At 41.3% G+C, this 19,812-nt stretch overlaps 1 protein-coding gene across 1 annotated transcript in view; it reads left to right on the top strand.

Moving 5' to 3' along the window:
* The window catches only part of C2CD3 (C2 domain containing 3 centriole elongation regulator), a 72,272-nt gene that overhangs the window by 24,797 nt on the left and 27,663 nt on the right, over window positions 1–19,812 (top strand). The window contains exons 19-29 of the mRNA XM_063440822.1: window positions 1,146–1,318; window positions 4,012–4,135; window positions 4,315–4,583; window positions 6,141–6,227; window positions 7,310–7,936; window positions 8,369–8,689; window positions 10,268–10,406; window positions 10,699–10,763; window positions 12,326–12,531; window positions 14,275–14,405; window positions 19,150–19,305. Of these exons, the coding sequence (XP_063296892.1) occupies window positions 1,146–1,318; window positions 4,012–4,135; window positions 4,315–4,583; window positions 6,141–6,227; window positions 7,310–7,936; window positions 8,369–8,689; window positions 10,268–10,406; window positions 10,699–10,763; window positions 12,326–12,531; window positions 14,275–14,405; window positions 19,150–19,305 (2,298 nt within the window). The remainder of the gene's footprint in view (window positions 1–1,145; window positions 1,319–4,011; window positions 4,136–4,314; window positions 4,584–6,140; window positions 6,228–7,309; window positions 7,937–8,368; window positions 8,690–10,267; window positions 10,407–10,698; window positions 10,764–12,325; window positions 12,532–14,274; window positions 14,406–19,149; window positions 19,306–19,812) is intronic.

The following is a 19,812-nucleotide window of genomic DNA, read 5'->3' as shown; positions in this document are numbered from 1 at the left end:
GGCGGGTGCCGTTATGGATGCTGAACGGTTTTGTCAGGGCTCCGTTGACCCGGATGCGTGCCGTTGGGTTGGTGTATAGGGCGGCCACCCATGTTCGTAAGTTGGGGCCGAATCCCGTATGGCGTAGTGTTTCCGCGAGGAAGGCCCAGTCCACCCGGTCAAACGCTTTTTCAGCGTCTGTTGACAAGAGCATTACCTCCCGCTTGCCAGGCTTGGCCGTGTGGATTATGTTGAGGGCTCTGATGGTGTTGTCCCTAGCCTCCCTCCCTGGAATGAAACCAACCTAATCTGGGTGTACCAGACCAGGTAGGACTTGGGTGATTCGGAGCGCCATTGCCTTAGCGAATATCTTCAAGTCGGCATTCAGTAACGAGATGGGGCGGTAGCTAGCGCAGTTGGTGGGGTCCTTGCCTTCTTTTGGGAGGACGGTGACGATGGCACTCAAGGTGTCCGAGGTCTACATGACATTTTAACTGTCAATGTCATAATACTGTTTGCTTTTACTGCAATAAAATACACATATTTGTATTCAGCAAAGTCTCACGTGTAAAACAGTACAGGTTTTATGGTGTTTTGGGAAGTTACAGGGTCAAATATAGCACGTTACATTTGAAATTGAAATTCGCCAGATTGGTTACGTTGCCTTTGGGACTGTATAGTAGCCCAGGAATAAAATTTACACCCATAATGGCATACCATTTGCAATAGTAGACAACCCAAGGTATTGCAAATGGGGTATGTTCAGTCTTTTTTAGTAGCCATTTGGTCAAAAATATATTGCCCACTCACTTTATTAAAGTGTTTTATTCACTTCATTTTAAGCCAAACATTGTCATATTGGAAACATAGATGATTTGGAGAATTTTCCAGTTTGGCTATTTGGTGAATAGCCTATCTAGATGGATGATACCGGAGACATTCCGTTTGGTTACACAGATTTCCCAGAAGCATCCTGTTCTGCTGTATCCTGATCACCTGGGTATAGCAGGGAAACATGTACCTGTCGTGCGATTGTCACGGTTTCTGTTGGTAATTCAGACTATACTTGCATTCCATATTTCCTTTTCATATGAAGAGTTCCTTTCCATACAGCTGTTTCTCCAGGATGAACATTTTTCTTACTTATTTGCACTCTGTTGTTGCAGGTACTATTACCCCAATGTCAGGGATCAGATGGTTGCAACAGGAGTTTTACCCTTGTCACGTCTCTGTGCCATGGTGACCATGCAGCACCGAGAGGATGTGGGCATCCAAGCATTCAGTCTGCCACTTACTCCAAGGAGCCAGAGCCCTGGAGACAAACACTCACAATCTTCAGGTAGCCAGCATCTACAGTCCTGGTGTAATGGACACAGTCAGTCCACAGAAATGTGTGGGGAATCAGTTAGGACTTGGAAAACCGGGGTGTGATATCATTAATAATTGGGTCTTTGCATTGGGCAGGGGATTTCAAGAGATTTTTTTTTTTTTTTTTTAAGTACTTTATTTTTGCATCCTGCCGGACGAGGTGATATGATAACATTGCACGGGCTTACGCAGAAGCCACGAAACATAGATAAAGGAATAACATCCACGTTAACTGTACATAAAAACTTTAACTAGTTCTCACGAGGCTTGATGTCATCATTGTCTCGGTCCTCCAGGGGGTTTTTCTTTTTAGAAGTCCACATTACATTGTGCTGGCGTAACCATTGGAAAAAACAATGTTAAATATTAAATATAACATATAACCTTATGCATTGTAACCTGATAGTGTTGCCTCGTCCCTTAATATAGGGGGTTTACCCTGGCGTACCTTTCCGTGTACCTATCTTGCAACTCGATTTGAGTGTAGGGTGTGTTTTGGTTCATGTTGTGTGATTGTGCACCGTTGTTTTGGAATGTGTATGTAGACCTTCCGTGTTCTCCCCGTCTCCATTTACCGAAACGGGGGGATTAGAAAGGGATTAGAAAGCAAAGAAAGAAGAAAAGGGGGGGATTTCAAGAGATTTTTACTTCAATCTAAATGTTTTAGCAAATGTGTCAGGGGCAAAACCCACAACGCCTGACTCGTATAATTACCTTCCATGCCATAATAAGCCTTTTTCTTCTATACAAAGGGCTACAGGAACCCCCTGTATATTATATTATTCTTCTGCGTTTGCACATTGCTCCCAGCTTTCTCATTAGGGCTTCTGTGGATCCAAACTTTCACAGGCCATCCCTTAGGAAAACCGTAAAACATAGAATGTGACGGCAGATAAGAACCATTCGGCCCATCTAGTCTGCCCAATTTTCTAAATACTTTCATTAGTCCCTGTGTCACAAACGCACCCTACTCCAAGAGTGTGCGTGACGTAGCTGTGGTGGTGAAAGGGTTAAAGTACACTATTTGTCTGCACTAGACCGGAAATAATGACAAAATCCCCCTTTTAACACCACCCACACTTAAACATAATTATGTAACTATTACTATCTTAACGCTGCCACCACCAAGACAATTTATAAATGGGGTGCCTTGGTCCCCCAGGTAAATCAACAATAAAACCCACCAAATATTACTTAGCACAATATCTATGTAATTACAAAAATACTAACTAGTCTCTTCAGGTAACGTGATTCTTAACCAGACAAAGGTAGAACTTAATAAATGAATGTTTATTATGAGCAAAAATAGTCACAGTGCATATAACAATATATAATAAACAAGTTATTTACACCAACAACAGATAAAAACAAAAAGGATAAAATAACAGAAGTCCTAATTACTCACTTAGGTTTTTCAAAGTACAACTTCTGTCCAGGGGGTCTCTGGCAAGGAAAGATGGTGACTCACTCAAAATTAGATCTTGGCCCCAAGCAAGTACAAACCACCCTTCCGGATTACAGGAGATATACCCTGTGGAATTATCACACCCCACCCAGGGGCGTACCTATAGTGATTCCAAGTGACCACCTCCTTTGTTCCAGAAACAGCAAGCCAAATATAAACTTTTTGGTTTTATCTCCTCTACTGTACCTGCCATAGAAATAATAATTGCCTCTATGAATTTGTTACTGTTTTCCCATTCCATAGACACGTTGCACGCCCCACCTGCGATCCAATAGGACAGACATCACAATTCCTGCCACACGGTTTAAGTTGTGCAACTCATGTTTAGGCTTAATTAAAAGATTGGGCTTGTCCCATTCCAAATATAATAAAAAATTAGGCTTTATTATTATTCTGTGGGGTAAATATGAATGTTTTTGTCCTTCCTTTGGGTATGATACTGGAGCAAAGCTAAAATGGTATTTACATTTCAAAGAGTTTTACTCAGCACTTAATGGTACAGGCCAAATGGATGAAGAGACATTCAGACTTTTCCCAAGTGTAGAACCTCACACCTTGCAGAGCCTTGATTACTTCACATCCATATTAGTAAAACCCTTTCAACCTTGCTATGCCATCCACACTTCCCCTTCTGTCATCCGACCTCTGTGGGGGTCCCAGCTTCAAAAGATGTAACCCCTGTTGACCTCAGCAATGGCATCCTTTTGTGCCATTTACTACACAAATGGCATTAAAGGATAATATTTCATAATGTAATACTAAATTCTGCACCCTTGCCGTGACACCCCGGCCTTATCTTATAGCTAGGATAGCCTTATGCCTATCCCACGCAGGCTTAAACTCCCTCACTGTGTTAACCTCTACCAGCTGGAAGGCTATTCCATGCATTCCTTGGTGTAACCACCCACAACTGGACCAGTATATAAGCCATGAAACACTGACGTTCTATTGCACAAGCTGACAGAAAAAGATTTCAGTGTTTCTACCTGTCCCATGGTGTGGAGAAAAATATAGATCTGTTTAATCCCTCCAAATTATTGGGGCTATTTGTTTGCGGATATGTCTGTGAATGGCAAAGAATTGACATCGCATTTATTTGGAATTGGACATGGGATTATTTTCCATTGGTGTTAGCTACTTAAAGTTAGAAATTACTGTTTTTATTGTGTCCTTTTTAATTAACAGAACATTGTGTTTAGGTTTGCTGAATGTGAATGTGACCTACAGACGCTCTGTCAGGAATGCCATAGGAATGTTGGCTACAAAGATGGCGTCCATTTCAGTGCAAATACATCGAGCCTCAGGTCTGCAGGCGGCTGCCAGGTAGAACCAATTATTCCATTTACTGTTCATCTGTTCTTACAATGCAGTAACCTGCCCAAACCGAGTATAGTCAGACTGTTTATTTGTCTATTCCTGTCTTCAATAATGTGCTTCTAAAATATAGAGGGAGTCAGATTAAACTAATTCACAATTAATCCTTTTTCCCCCTCCTTTCTTAGAGCGGTTGCAATGCGTGATGTTTCATTTCAATACAACGCAGATGTTGGGGTGAATGCCTTCGTCACGATTCAGCCGTCTTTCCTGCCAGATGCAGAGAGGCGCATTACTCGGACTGTGGCACGGACGTTTTCCCCAGAGTTTGACCACCACTCCGAGTTCCCTTGTAACCTGGTTATCCAAAGGAGCAACGGGGAGGCAAGCAGCTTGGCCGAGGTCCTGAGTTTCTCGGACATCGTGTTTTCTGTCCATCACCAGAGTGTAATGTCAGGTGAGGGGAAATAGGCTCAGGTTTTAGTTGTGTTCAGTAAGAGATCTGTTTGGCGCTATGGATACTGCTGTGTGGGCTTTGCACATCTAGATAGATTCACCTAGTCTTTTACCTGGAACGATTGTCGCTTCTGCCTTGAAATTAGATCTGTATCAGCAGATAGGATCTCATAGAATTAGATTCAGAACTGCTAAACTTCATCATGACAGCAAAAGTGATCATGCTTCAACTTAAGACGCAATCACATCTGCATTAATATGTGTAATGGCAGAATTAAATCAGTATGAGTCTGCATTGACTGAATCACAGCTGTATGAATGTGTATACTAGCAGAACCATAGCTGTATGACTGTGTATACTGGCAGAACCGTAGCTGTATGAATGTGTATACTGGCAGATTCACAGCTGTATGACTGTGTATACTGGCAGATTCACAGCTGTATGAATGTGTATACTGGCAGATTCACAGCTGTATGACTGTGTATACTGGCAGATTCGTAGCTGTATGACTGTGTATACTGGCAGAACCGTAGCTGTATGAATGTGTATACTGGCAGATTCACAGCTGTATGACTGTGTATACTGGCAGATTCACAGCTGTATGAATGTGTATACTGGCAGATTCACAGCTGTATGACTGTGTATACTGGCAGATTCGTAGCTGTATGAATGTGTATACTGGCAGAACCGTAGCTGTATGAATGTGTATACTGGCAGATTCACAGCTGTATGACTGTGTATACTGGCAGATTCACAGCTGTATGAATGTGTATACTGGCAGAACCGTAGCTGAATGAATGTGTATACTGGCAGAATCACAGCTGTATGAATGTGTATACTGGCAGAACCGTAGCTGTATGAATGTGTATACTGGCAGAACCGTAGCTGTATGAATGTGTATACTGGCAGAACCGTAGCTGTATGAATGTGTATACTGGCAGAACCGTAGCTGTATGAATGTGTATACTGGCAGATTCACAGCTGTATGAATGTGTATACTGGCAGATTCACAGCTGTATGAATGTGTATACTGGCAGAACCGTAGCTGTATGAATGTGTATACTGGCAGATTCACAGCTGTATGAATGTGTATACTGGCAGAACCGTAGCTGTATGAATGTGTATACTGGCAGATTCACAGCTGTATAACGTGTATACTGGCAGAATATTCATATAAACGTTTGTTGTGGCAGAAGATAAGAGTACTGAAAATGCCAAAATGATATCTATAGTTTGTCATACATTCTGCTGTCTACACAATTACCAATCAACAGATCTAACTGTAATTATATCATTGATGAAAAATAGGATTTGGATATCCTTTTTTTTTTTTTTTTTTTGGAACTGTAGCTGTAACTTCATATAGAATCTAATTCAACAAGGATGTTGTACTTGGGCTGGGGCAAAGCCTTCAAAATTTAGTTATGCCACAGATGTCTCTGTTTTACTGCCAATATTTTTGCCACTATTTGAACTTGGATAGTATTTCTGATCAAGAAACAATCTGGTGTTCTCATGACTGTAAATGAAAAATACTGGTTTTGATGACTGTTACAGATACTTCAAGTAGAACCCAACCAGCCCGCGATTACCACTTGGGTGTAGTGAGGATTCCAGCTAAAGAACTTCTTACCAGGCGATCAGGTAATCATTCGTCATTATAGATTTTTATTGTTGTTGTGCAAAGGTAAAATCAGTTCCACGTTATCCCGTGACATACAGTAGGTTTTAGGTATAACATTATAACATGACTATGTGCTGCACATTTTAAGGTATAGAGGAAGAAAAACAATCTTGTAACCAAAAGAGCAATCCAACCAGTAGGCCCCTGGAATATTCATATAGTGAGCAGATACCCAGAGGAAACAATAGAGAGAGGCAGGATTAGGAAACCTAAAATTCAACAAATTAAACCATGTTTTAATCATTACTTCTATTGGGTAGTAGAAGTGACTGATGCTAGAGTAAGCCCTGGTCTTAGAACCCAGATCAGCCTATCTTCCAAATAATCTGGCAGTAGTGCGCTGTAACCCTGTTGCAACAGGAAAGCCTCCAAGGTGTAGCCCAGGGTCACCTCCACTCGCCCGAAATGTGAAGATGATCTAATTTATCAGTTTTAAAGTAGTACTACCAGGAAATAAATTGTAATTTCATCTAACTAAGCTATCATGATGGGTTTAAGCTTGAGCAAGTCTCTGTGCCTGGGAGAAGCCATTTGTGGCAGGACCACTGCCTAACTGTGAATTGCCCTCTCCTATGTGTGGATGTGCTCTCCTGGAATGTATATTTTTCCCTTTTTAATTTCCCCCCTTTCTGTAATTTTCACATTAAATCATGCAAACTACTTTTTAACCACACAGGGGCACTCCGGCCATAGGGCCCCGATGGCCGTGTGGAAGTCTGTGCCGACCAATGGGAGAAGGAACGCCCCTTCAAACTGGGTTTGCACCATTCTCCTGGTTGGTCAACTCGAGGGAGCGCTGACTGGTTGCTGCAAGGAGCCAGCACCCAGTCAGAGCAAATGCAACCGTGCCAACAGGGTTTTTATGCCATTTCTCCTGATTGGGCGGCAAACCCCCTCTCCAATTGGTCTCTTAATACACTAATAACGGGGGGTAACCAGCCGGGTTACCCAGGACCCACTACACCATTTATATACTTTTGTTAGGCTCTATTTCCCACTCCCTATATAGTCTGTTTAATGTGACTGTGTGCTTACTTGTTAGGTGTCAGTGGCTGGTACCCAATAACTATAGAAGAGGATGCTAAACTTGCTGACGCTCCATCCATACTACAAACTATTGTGGGAGGCCTAGAGCTTTCTATTGGCTTTTCCCACCACTCAGACAGGGAGCGTGTCCTGGAAGTTGCTCGAGGTCTTGGGTGGACCGAGAGTGAAAAAGACACCCATGAAGTCAGTGTTTGTGGAGAGGATGAGTGGCAGCAAAAAGAAGATCTGATTACACTGTCTGTCACAATTCCAAAGATTTGGCTTCCAGTCCACTGCCTGCTGCTGGCTGGGCAAAACCACATTCACAGAAGCACTTACTGTTACCTTAGATACAAGTTCTATGATAGAGAAGCATTCTGCTCCACCCTTGTCAGGCCAAAGCTGTCAGAAGATGGGCAGCAGGCCACTGTCATGTTTGAGCAGACCAAAAGCATGGAGCTTATGAAGCATCAGCCACTCGTGTGGTACCTGAGGGAGGAGAGGCTGGAAATACAGGTCTGGCGCTCCTATGGAAAAGACACCAGTGGTCCAAGACCTCAAGATTCAGACCGTCTTCTTGGATGTGCTTACGTGGCTCTTGGCACACTTTCAGAAAACACTTCTCGTACTCTCACTATCAGTGGTAAGTGTTTAAACAGAAAATATATTGACAATTTAATTGCAAATACATGCTAGCTCTCTCCATGGTTTGGATTTTCTAATCAAGGAGCATAGTATCTCCTATATCAAGGTTTAGGCCAAACTACGTGTCCCGAAATGATTAAAAGGGCACTCTGGGGAAAAATAGTTCTGCACTTTGCTGCAATGTAACCCATGGCCCCTTGGTCACACCTCTTTCACAATGCAGCTACCTTATTAGAAGTACTCTGAGTGCATACAAAGCTCAGCCAATGAGAGATCTGTGTGAGATGATTCTGCCCCACTGGAGGTCTTTGAGATCCTGTTATAGCCCAATCAGATTCTGAATCCCTGCTTGTTGCCCAACTCTCTTGTAGATTGTTCATACATAGATGGAGCAAGTACTTTACATTCACTCTGCTGTTTACATTCATAGGAGTTTACCCACTTTTTAAACGCAACGTATCAAACCTTTGGGGGGCAGCAGTAAGAGTTCATCTTGCTCTGAGTTCGGCTTATCACCCATCTGTGGCAGCCCGGAGATTGAGCTACACTGAGGAGATGAGTCCAAGTGAAGAAGAGGATTCCATAGACCACAGTGAAGAAAAACCTGATCTTTCCATGAAGAGTCACCAGATATTAACCTCACCTAATGTCCCACTGAAAAGTCCAGACAGCCATTCTCTGGGTGAAGACTTGGAAAATACATTTGCTGTGAACATAGTGATTGAAAGGGCAATGCATTTAAGCTTAAAAGGTAAGAATCAACCCAAAAGATGCTTTACCTCACGTATTAAAGGGCCACTCTGGGTACCACAACCACTTAATCTCATTTTAGTGGTTATGTTGCCTGGAATCCCCTAGCACTGTTTGGTGTTAAACAGTCTTTGCCCACAGTCCTGGCCCCCATTGGCTACACCACTGCTCATACTAGCACGAGTGGCAGTGATAGTGAGAGTAGTCAGCAGACACTCTCCGCCAGTCACTGCTACCCATCCTGCTCTTGCTAATTTGGGAGCGTAAGACCGAGCAGCAGAGATAGGATGGGCTGCATGCACTCGAGAACTCTCATTCAGTGTTAAGCCATTACGCAAAGTATTATAAACATATAGAGTTGTCAGGTAGTGACTTTTTAGAACGATGAATTAAAGTTCGTACAATGTGTATAAAGGCTTTCTATTGGCATCAAAACAACTTTAGCTTAATGAAGCAGTTTTAGTGTATAGATCATGCCTCTGCAGACTCACTGCTCAATCCTCTGTCATTTAGAAGTTAAATTACTTTCATTTCTGTTTATGCAGGCTGTGACTCACACAGCCTGCATGAAAATTTGTAAAATTTCCAATTAAATGTTACTTTGCTTTAGACGTTTTTATCACCTGCTCTGTAGATTGAACTTTAAAGTACACTATAGTCACCCAAACAACTACAGCTTATTGTATTTGCTATGGTGAGTATAATCCGTCCCTTTAGGCTTTTTGCAGTAAACACTATCTTTTCAAAGAAAAGGCAGTGTTTACATTACAGCCCAGTGACACCTCCACTGCCCACTCTTTAGATGGCTACTAGAGGTGCTTCCTGGGGCAGTGCTGCACACTGTGCAGTACTGACATTCAGTGTTTCCTTCCTCTGCATGGGACACTGAACTTTCCTCATAGAGATGCATTGATTCAATGAATCTCTCTGAAGAGATGCTGATTGGCCAGGGCTATGTTTGAATTGTGCTGGCTCTGCTCTTCCTCCTTGACAGTCTCAGCCAATCCAATGCTTTCCTATGGGAAAGCATTGTGATTGGTTCAGATCAATACTTCTGATGAAGTCAGTCAAGCTGGCACATGTGAGACAGAGCCAGCAGCAGCAGACTGGAATAAAGGTAATATTTTACTATATTTAGGGGGGCAAGTGGAGACCAGGGTGGCTAGATAGTGAGTGTTTTTAACACTATAGGGTCAGAAATACATGTTTGTGTTCCTGACCCTATAGTGTTCCTTTAATCACACTCGGGAGGATCCTGCAGGGTCTAGCAGACGGGGCAGGAGATGAGAAATAAAGAATTAATTAAGCGTCACTTTCTCAGATCCTATCTCACTTTTCGGCAGGGTTCTTTTGTAGTGCTTTGTATATGTGATAATTGGATATTAAGTAGCAGATAGCCATTGGTGCAAGAACACCTTGAGAAGACCTGTCTAACATTTTTGGTTTTGTTCATAAAGCGTGCAGCCCTCTGACTGTGAAACGTGGTCTTATAAAGAACGTTACCTTATAAGGAACATTATGGGAGTTGGCATTTACAGTACTGTCTATGAATCAATGACATTTCCTTTCTTTATTACAGGGACACCTTTAACTGAGCGAGAAGTGTCCACACCTAGTTGCTGCGTGTCATTTCCTGTGGCAGGAAGTGCCACCCCTGTCAGTACCCCTGTAATTGAGAACACAGATTCTCCAATATGGAGCTTCCAAAACCAGACGCGGTAAGTCCAGTTTTCTTTGCCTATTGAGACGTAAGGGCAACATAAACATTGCGCACTGCCGGCATCGAGCCCACATGTAACAGGTAAAATGAATGAGCCACACATAATATCACAGACTGGATCTGTCAGTCATAGAGCCACAAAAGCAAGAGGAATATCATCATTGACTTTCACTAGACGCAAGGTAGAGTGGGCTCTGAAATTTCTCTTTACTGACCCTCACATGGAAATGTAATGAAATTTAATGAGGTAAACAAAAAAACCTTTTAACCATCTCTCATCATTTCCACAGCCTGCCTAATGAACTTCTCCTGGACCCACAGCAAAGCTTAGTCTTCAAAGTCTGGCACAAAACCGGTAAATCTGATTTCTGCATATAACTCCTCCTGTTTGTGATCTTTGTATAAGCCGCATGATCTTGGTTAATCCCAGCAATCAAAACACCCTGAGATCCGACATCTCCTGGGCTGGTTTGGTGGGGTATTTACTAAAAAAAGAAAAGTGGTTTTGTGTAGAAAGTTAAACATAGCAGATCATTCGTATTATGTCTAAAGCAGACGCAGGCGTGGTCACATACACTGTGCATTTTAAAACTTTGTTTGAGAGGTCTGCATTATACATTGTCCACAAACAAAGGTGACTGTTGGCATTCTTTATTCTGAATCCTATTGTGTATGGGCAGTTTTATGTTTCTGTGTATTTGTATAAATACAGGCATTTTTTTGTGATTATCCTTTCTCTGCCTCTTTCAGTTTAAAAATTTATTTAACATATCTTGTTTAGAGCTATTATCCAGATACAACTTGTATTCATAGCAGCCTACTGTTCAATAATTATTTGGATCTAACATTGGATACGTATAGCACATCTTAAGTGATGAGCTGTGGTTGGTGTGGCCAGTTGGACACTCTATATCACGGAGTGATTTGCAAGGAAACTGATGACAATCTCCTTACCCCCAGTTGGTACAATCCATGGATTGTCATTCCTTATACAATTGTAAAAGATGGCTGACAGGCCGTGTGATTATCGGCTGAATATAAATGTACCTGGCCACAGTCTTACCATCAGCATCCTATGTGTATGTAGAACCACACACATTATTATATTCTGTGAGCACAGGAAAAGCCTTAAATGGACCGATTTACTAATATCCAGTCCTAGCAGCCTTAATATGATCTAGCACACGTTTCATGTAGATAAAGAAGTGCTCGGAATACATTAAGCTGTGCTAGAACATAGAAATTGGATCTTTATGCTGTCTGTGTTCAATGTAATTGAGGCCTGGAAATCCTGGCTAGATTATTAGATTAATTTTGAACTTCAGTTCCCATGATGGGCAAACAAGCCAAGGTCAATTCAATCTAATCCAATGGCCTGTTTAATGAATAATAAATAATAATAATTGAATTATAATGTAAAACAAATATATATTGCAAGCCTCTGCATTTAGGCTATTTAAGTGTCAAATCAGAAAACGGTCTCCAATATAATAGCTGTCACTGCAAGTCCTTTTTAAGTGCATTAAGACAACGCAAAGATTTGTATTGCCAGTGAGTTATGTATTATTTAAAAAAATGTTTTTACAAAATCTTTTTTTTTTTTTTTAAATCCTGTATATACTTTTTTTTTTTTTTTTTTACTTTTACCTTTATAGCACTAACTGATTTAGCCCTAAAATATAAACAATGTAACCTATGTATTTGGCACGTAGAATAAGACCATGAAAACGGCTCAATTAGGGGCATAGAATCTGTAATCAGGTTATATAATTAACGATGTCACAGCACAATTTCTGTCACTACTGAATATAAACGGTATAATGGCATAATAAACCATGAAGGGCCTGAGTTTAACCTGTTGCTAATGCATTACCTGACACTACCATGAAGATCGAGAATGTGTGTGTCTTTCTTTAGATGTGGAGCGAGTCCTGGGATTCGCCTCTGTAGACCTTTCGCCCCTACTGTCTGGTTTCCAATCAGTTTGTGGCTGGTATAATATTGGGGACTTCACTGGACAATGCCAAGGCCAAATTAAAGTATCTATCACCCCTCTGGAGAGCATTGCACAACTAAAAGAGGAAAGACGAGCCAAGAAGGAGACCACCACTGCACGCACGCAGGTTAGTGAGATTTAAACAATGCAACAGTTAACTTGCTACTTTAACCCCTTAAGGACCAAACTTCTGGAATAAAAGGGAATCATGACGTGTCAGACACGTCATGTGTCCTTAAGGGGTTAAAAGGTGAATTTAATTATAACTCTCATCTGACCTGCTGCTGTAATTCCCTGATCAGATGACTGGATATTATAGTCATGTGACTGTTATAATACACTGCACATATCACTGTAATAGGCTGCTATAATCCCTGGTCATGTTGCCAGTTGTTGTAATCCCTGGTCATGTTACCGACTATTATAATCCCTGATCATGTTACCATCTACTCTAATTCATGATCATGTTACCGACTGTTGTAATCCCTGGTCATGTTACCAGCTACTCTAATCCATGATCATGTTACCGACTGTTGTAATCCCTGGTCATGTTACCAGCTACTCTAATCCACGATCATGTTACCGACTGTTATAATCCCTGGTCATGTTACCAGCTACTCTAATCCATGATCATGTTACCGACTGTTGTAATCCCTGGTCATGTTACCAGCTACTCTAATCCACGATCATGTTACCGACTGTTGTAATCCCTGGTCATGTTACCAGCTACTCTAATCCACGATCATGTTACCGACTGTTATAATCCCTGGTCATGTTACCAGCTACTCTAATCCATGATCATGTTACCGACTATTATAATCCATGGTCATGTTACCAGCTACTCTAATCCACGATCATGTTACCGACTGTTGTAATCCCTGGTCATGTTACCAGCTACTCTAATCCACGATCATGTTACCGACTGTTATAATCCCTGGTCATGTTACCAGCTACTCTAATCCATGATCATGTTACCGACTGTTATAATCTCTGGTCATGTTACCAGCTACTCTAATCCATGATCATGTTACCGACTATTATAATCCATGGTCATGTTACCAGCTACTCTAATTCATGATCATGTTACCGACTGTTGTAATCCCTGGTCATGTTACCAGCTACTCTAATCCATGATCATGTTACCGACTGTTATATTACCTGGTCATGTTACCAGCTACTCTAATCCATGATCATGTTACCGACTGTTATAATCTCTGGTCATGTTACCAGCTACTCTAATCCATGATCATGTTACCGACTGTTATAATCTCTGGTCATGTTACCAGCTACTCTAATCCATGATCATGTTACCGACTGTTATAATCTCTGGTCATGTTACCAGCTACTCTAATCCATGATCATGTTACCGACTGTTATATTACGTGGTCATGTTACCAGCTACTCTAATCCATGATCATGTTACTGACTGTTATAATCTCTGGTCATGTTACCAGCTACTCTAATTCATGATCATGTTACCGACTGTTGTAATCCCTGGTCATGTTACCAGCTACTCTAATCCATGATCATGTTACTGACTGTTATAATCTCTGGTCATGTTACTGACTGTTATAAGCCCTGGACATGCTGCCGGCTGGTCCCTGTTCTGCTACTTCCTGGTGCTGTGTGTTAAATGCTGTAATTCCATTTAATTATGTAATGATCCACCTTAGATTTATCCCGTGTGCAAGAACTAAATAAGAAAATATCTGTTATAGGTATGAAACTTTCATTTCTGTATAGCCATTGTGCATCCTATTATAAGATCTGTGAATCTGCTGCACATACTTTAATGTCACAGGTTTGATAGTTTTGCTATACCTAATACTGTAATGTCAGAACATTAATTTACTTTCCCTCGTTTTGTCAGGTGCCATCACATGGATCTTTCATTTACCCCAATCTGGTCTGTGATGCTTTCTCCAGCTACACCGCAAGCCATACAGAGGACCTGGTCAATCCCTCCGTTAATCTGATTAGTGGATCCCATGCTCATCCCAGGTAAACTGCTTTATATCATATGAATACGTATTAAATGTGAGAATGATCTCACGAATAAAGCATCACAGATAATATGGGCTGATTTATTAAACCAGGCATTGCGGAGAATTGAGGGAAATTACTGTTAATTTGCCACAATAATTGAAAAATGTCTTCCAATTCAATGTTTTTGACCTTACATTTCTTCTCCCTTTACCATGAATCTCAGTTTAGGGAATAACCCTTCTGAATAAAGGCCATGCAGTAATCTCAGTTTAGGGAATAACCCTTCTGAATAAAGGCCATGCCGTAATCTCAGTTTAGGGAATAACCCTTCTGAATAAAGGCCATGCCGTAATCTCAGTTTAGGGAATAACCCTTCTGAATAAAGGCCATGTCGTAATCTCAGTTTAGGGAATAACCCTTCTGAATAAAGGCCATGCCGTAATCTCAGTTTAGGGAATAACCCTTCTGAATAAAGGCCATGCCGTAATCTCAGTTTAGGGAATAACCCTTCTGAATAAAGGCCATGCCGTAATCTCAGTTTAGGGAATAACCCTTCTGAATAAAGGCCATGCCGTAATCTCAGTTTAGGGAATAACCCTTCTGAATAAATGCCATGCCGTAATCTCAGTTTAGGGAATAGCCCTTCTGAATAAAGGCCATGCCGTAATCTCAGTTTAGGGAATAACCCTTCTGAATAAAGGCCATGCCGTAATCTCAGTTTAGGGAATAACCCTTCTGAATAAAGGCCATGCCGTAATCTCAGTTTAGGGAATAACCCTTCTGAATAAAGGCCATGCCGTAATCTCAGTTTAGGGAATAACCCTTCTGAATAAAGGCCATGCCGTAATCTCAGTTTAGGGAATAACCCTTCTGAATAAAGGCCATGCCGTAATCTCAGTTTAGGGAATAACCCTTCTGAATAAAGGCCATGCCGTAATCTCAGTTTAGGGAATAACCCTTCTGAATAAAGGCCATGCCGTAATCTCAGTTTAGGGAATGACCCTTCTGAATAAAGGCCATGCCGTAATCTCAGTTTAGGGAATAACCCTTCGGAATAAAGGCCATGCCGTAATCTCAGTTTAGGGAATGACCCTTCTGAATAAAGGCCATGCCGTAATCTCAGTTTAGGGAATAGCCCTTCTGAATAAAGGCCATGCCGTAATCTCAGTTTAGGGAATAGCCCTTCTGAATAAAGGCCATGCCGTAATCTCAGTTTAGGGAATAACCCTCCTGAATAAAGGCCATGCCGTAATCTCAGTTTAGGGAATAGCCCTTCTGAATAAAGGCCATGCCGTAATCTCAGTTTAGGGAATAACCCTCCTGAATAAAGGCCATGCCGTAATCTCAGTTTAGGGAATAACCCTTCTGAATAAAGGCCATGCCGTAATCTCAGTTTAGGGAATAACCCTTCTGAATAAAGGCCATGCCGTAATCTCAGTTTAGGGAATAGCCCTTCTGAATAAAGGCCATGCCGTAATCTCAGTTTAGGGAATAACCCTTCTGAATAAAGGCCATGCCGTAATCTCAGTTTAGGGAATAACCCTTCTGAATAAAGGCCATGCCGTAATCTCGGTTTAGGGAATAACCCTTCGGAATAAAGGCCATGCCGTAATCTCAGTTTAGGGAATAACCCTCCTGAATAAAGGCCATGCCGTAATCTCAGTTTAGGGAATAGCCCTTCTGAATAAAGGCCATGCCGTAATCTCAGTTTAGGGAATAACCCTCCTGAATAAAGGCCATGCCGTAATCTCAGTTTAGGGAATAGCCCTTCTGAATAAAGGCCATGCCGTAATCTCAGTTTAGGGAATAGCCCTTCTGAATAAAGGCCATGCCGTAATCTCAGTTTAGGGAATAACCCTTCTGAATAAAGGCCATGCAGTAATCTCAGTTTAGGGAATAACCCTTCTGAATAAAGGCCATGCCGTAATCTCAGTTTAGGGAATAACCCTTCTGAATAAAGGCCATGCCGTAATCTCAGTTTAGGGAATAACCCTTCGGAATAAAGGCCATGCCGTAATCTCAGTTTAGGGAATAGCCCTTCTGAATAAAGGCCATGCCGTAATCTCAGTTTAGGGAATAACCCTCCTGAATAAAGGCCATGTCGTAATCTCAGTTTAGGGAATAACCCTCCTGAATAAAGGCCATGTCGTAATCTCAGTTTAGGGAATAACCCTCCTGAATAAAGGCCATGTCGTAATCTCAGTTTAGGGAATAACCCTTCTGAATAAAGGCCATGCCGTAATCTCAGTTTAGGGAATAACCCTCCTGAATAAAGGCCATGTCGTAATCTCAGTTTAGGGAATAACCCTCCTGAATAAAGGCCATGCCGTAATCTCAGTTTAGGGAATAACCCTTCTGAATAAAGGCCATGCCGTAATCTCAGTTTAGGGAATAACCCTTCTGAATAAAGGCCATGTCGTAATCTCAGTTTAGGGAATAACCCTTCTGAATAAAGGCCATGCTGTAATCTCAGTTTAGGGAATAACCCTTCTGAATAAAGGCCATGTCGTAATCTCAGTTTAGGGAATAACCCTTCTGAATAAAGGCCATGCTGTAATCTCAGTTTAGGGAATAACCCTCCTGAATAAAGGCCATGTCGTAATCTCAGTTTAGGGAATAACCCTCCTGAATAAAGGCCATGCCGTAATCTCAGTTTAGGGAATAACCCTTCTGAATAAAGGCCATGCCGTAATCTCAGTTTAGGGAATAACCCTTCTGAATAAAGGCCATGCAGTAATCTCAGTTTAGGGAATAACCCTTCTGAATAAAGGCCATGCTGTAATCTCAGTTTAGGGAATAACCCTTCTGAATAAAGGCCATGCCGTAATCTCAGTTTAGGGAATAACCCTTCTGAATAAAGGCCATGCCGTAATCTCAGTTTAGGGAATAACCCTTCTGAATAAAGGCCATGCCGTAATCTCAGTTTAGGGAATAACCCTCCTGAATAAAGGCCATGCCGTAATCTCAGTTTAGGGAATAACCCTCCTGAATAAAGGCCATGCCGTAATCTCAGTTTAGGGAATAACCCTTCTGAATAAAGGCCATGTCGTAATCTCAGTTTAGGGAATAACCCTCCTGAATAAAGGCCATGCCGTAATCTCAGTTTAGGGAATAACCCTTCTGAATAAAGGCCATGCCGTAATCTCAGTTTAGGGAATAACCCTTCTGAATAAAGGCCATGCAGTAATCTCAGTTTAGGGAATAACCCTTCTGAATAAAGGCCATGCCGTAATCTCAGTTTAGGGAATAACCCTTCTGAATAAAGGCCATGCCGTAATCTTAGTTTAGGGAATAACCCTTCTGAATAAAGGCCATGCCGTAATCTCAGTTTAGGGAATAACCCTCCTGAATAAAGGCCATGCCGTAATCTCAGTTTAGGGAATAACCCTTCTGAATAAAGGCCATGCCGTAATCTCAGTTTAGGGAATAACCCTTCTGAATAAAGGCCATGCCGTAATCTCAGTTTAGGGAATAACCCTTCTGAATAAAGGCCATGCCGTAATCTCAGTTTAGGGAATAACCCTTCGGAATAAAGGCCATGCCGTAATCTCAGTTTAGGGAATAACCCTTCTGAATAAAGGCCATGCAGTAATCTCAGTTTAGGGAATAACCCTTCTGAATAAAGGCCATGCCGTAATCTCAGTTTAGGGAATAACCCTTCGGAATAAAGGCCATGCCGTAATCTCAGTTTAGGGAATAACCCTTCTGAATAAAGGCCATGCCGTAAAGGATCACTAAAAGCACCCAGACCACTTAATGAAGTGCTCCTTTAGTTTTAGTCCTGCAATGTAAAACATTGCTGTATTATTAGATTTAACGGTCACAGATTTAAACCCACAAATCCTTAGTAGAACAGTATAACTTTAGAAATACATGTTTGTATTCCTAATGCTATAGTGTTTCTTTAAAATGTTCTAACCGAATAGTTTGTGAGTGGAGACTTTGAAGGCCAAAGAGACGTTGTACAACTAAATGTGCGAAACATTTCGACTTACACAGTGCGTTGTTTAAATTGACAATGGGTATGGTCAGCTAGGAGGCAGACCCTTCAGTCCTTTAATTTGAGCTGTAGCATTGCGCAGATCCTGTGATTTCACAAACTAGTCCGTGATCTGCTCCATTGCCAGTGCTGGGATCTGATCCTATCTTATTTTTATGTCATTGTCACACTTATCATCCCAGGCTTTTCCCAGTTCACGTATTAAACCTTTGCCAAGTGGGTATATCACACGAATGTACATAAATGCACATTAAACGTTTTGAACTGAAATAGGATTCTGTTTTTCTGTACATTTACCTGTATATGTGTGAATTTCACAAATCCAGAGTGTCACAAATAAACTTTTAAAATGTGTCGCATGATATGCATTGTATTTTTATGACTTTGATCAGTTTGTGCTAATAATAATCGGTAGAACTCTATATATTTCTAGTAAATAGAGGGCTGGTCTAGACTAAGATCAAATTCCATTTTTTGTCTAAATATATTCAATTGTCTGTAATAATATCTAGACAGAGTATAGTCACAATTCGTATATAATTAATCTTTTTGCCAGGAGGCATATACATTCTATTATTTGATGATTGCACAAATGTTTTTTTGTCTCCTTAGTAAAAAGACCTCAAGAAAAAAATCTGTCTGTGATGTAAAATTCTAAAGGATTGTAGTGACTGCTATCACAAAACCCTTTTTGTCAGTAGTGGGTTGCAATCCCACGCTATTGTGAGTTGTTTTAAAGTGAAATTGTTTTGTTTGTAGGTATGAGGTGTCTAGTCCTCTGCGTCATGAGGAGCACATGAATAACGTGCGGCGGTTCCATGAGTCATTGCAGCAGGCCGAACGCAACACCCACTGCGCTGCACATCTGGATTTGCTCAGCCAGTCCTCTCGTACATCACTGCTAGCCACTCTCAGGTGAGGGAATCGCTCACTCAGAATTGAGGTTTAACGAGTTTCTTCTTTTTGTCACTTTGATTAGAACTCCTTAAGATAAAGTGCAACAAATGTATTTCCTTTACTTAAATAAATCATTTACCAACTGCTCAGGAAACGTTGCAGTAACAGTCTTCGTTTCAGTATTTAGCAGACTTGACAGATACAGAGAGCTGTAAAAATACACATGAGAAAAGACTCGTGACTTGCTTATTTCCAAACAAATCTGTATCCGTATTGGCTGCCTTTCATCCATTTAGGATCACACTAGAATTCCATAATACAGATTAAGGAACAGTGCGCTCATAAAATACATTCTAAATTCTATAAAGCTACCTAAAATCTCTAATCTCAGCAAACCGATGTGGGGATTCTGCTCCACCATATGGCAATATTGTGTTAAGCCCACCACTACTTCACAGTACCCCAATATCGATGGGTCCTACACTAATGCCAAACGTGGGAGACAAATAGTGCTAAATAAACTGC

The sequence above is a fragment of the Pelobates fuscus genome, chromosome 1 (genome assembly GCF_036172605.1).
Source record: "Pelobates fuscus isolate aPelFus1 chromosome 1, aPelFus1.pri, whole genome shotgun sequence".
Classification (NCBI taxonomy): Eukaryota; Metazoa; Chordata; class Amphibia; order Anura; family Pelobatidae; genus Pelobates; species Pelobates fuscus.
This window is presented reverse-complemented; position numbering and strand designations above follow the sequence as displayed.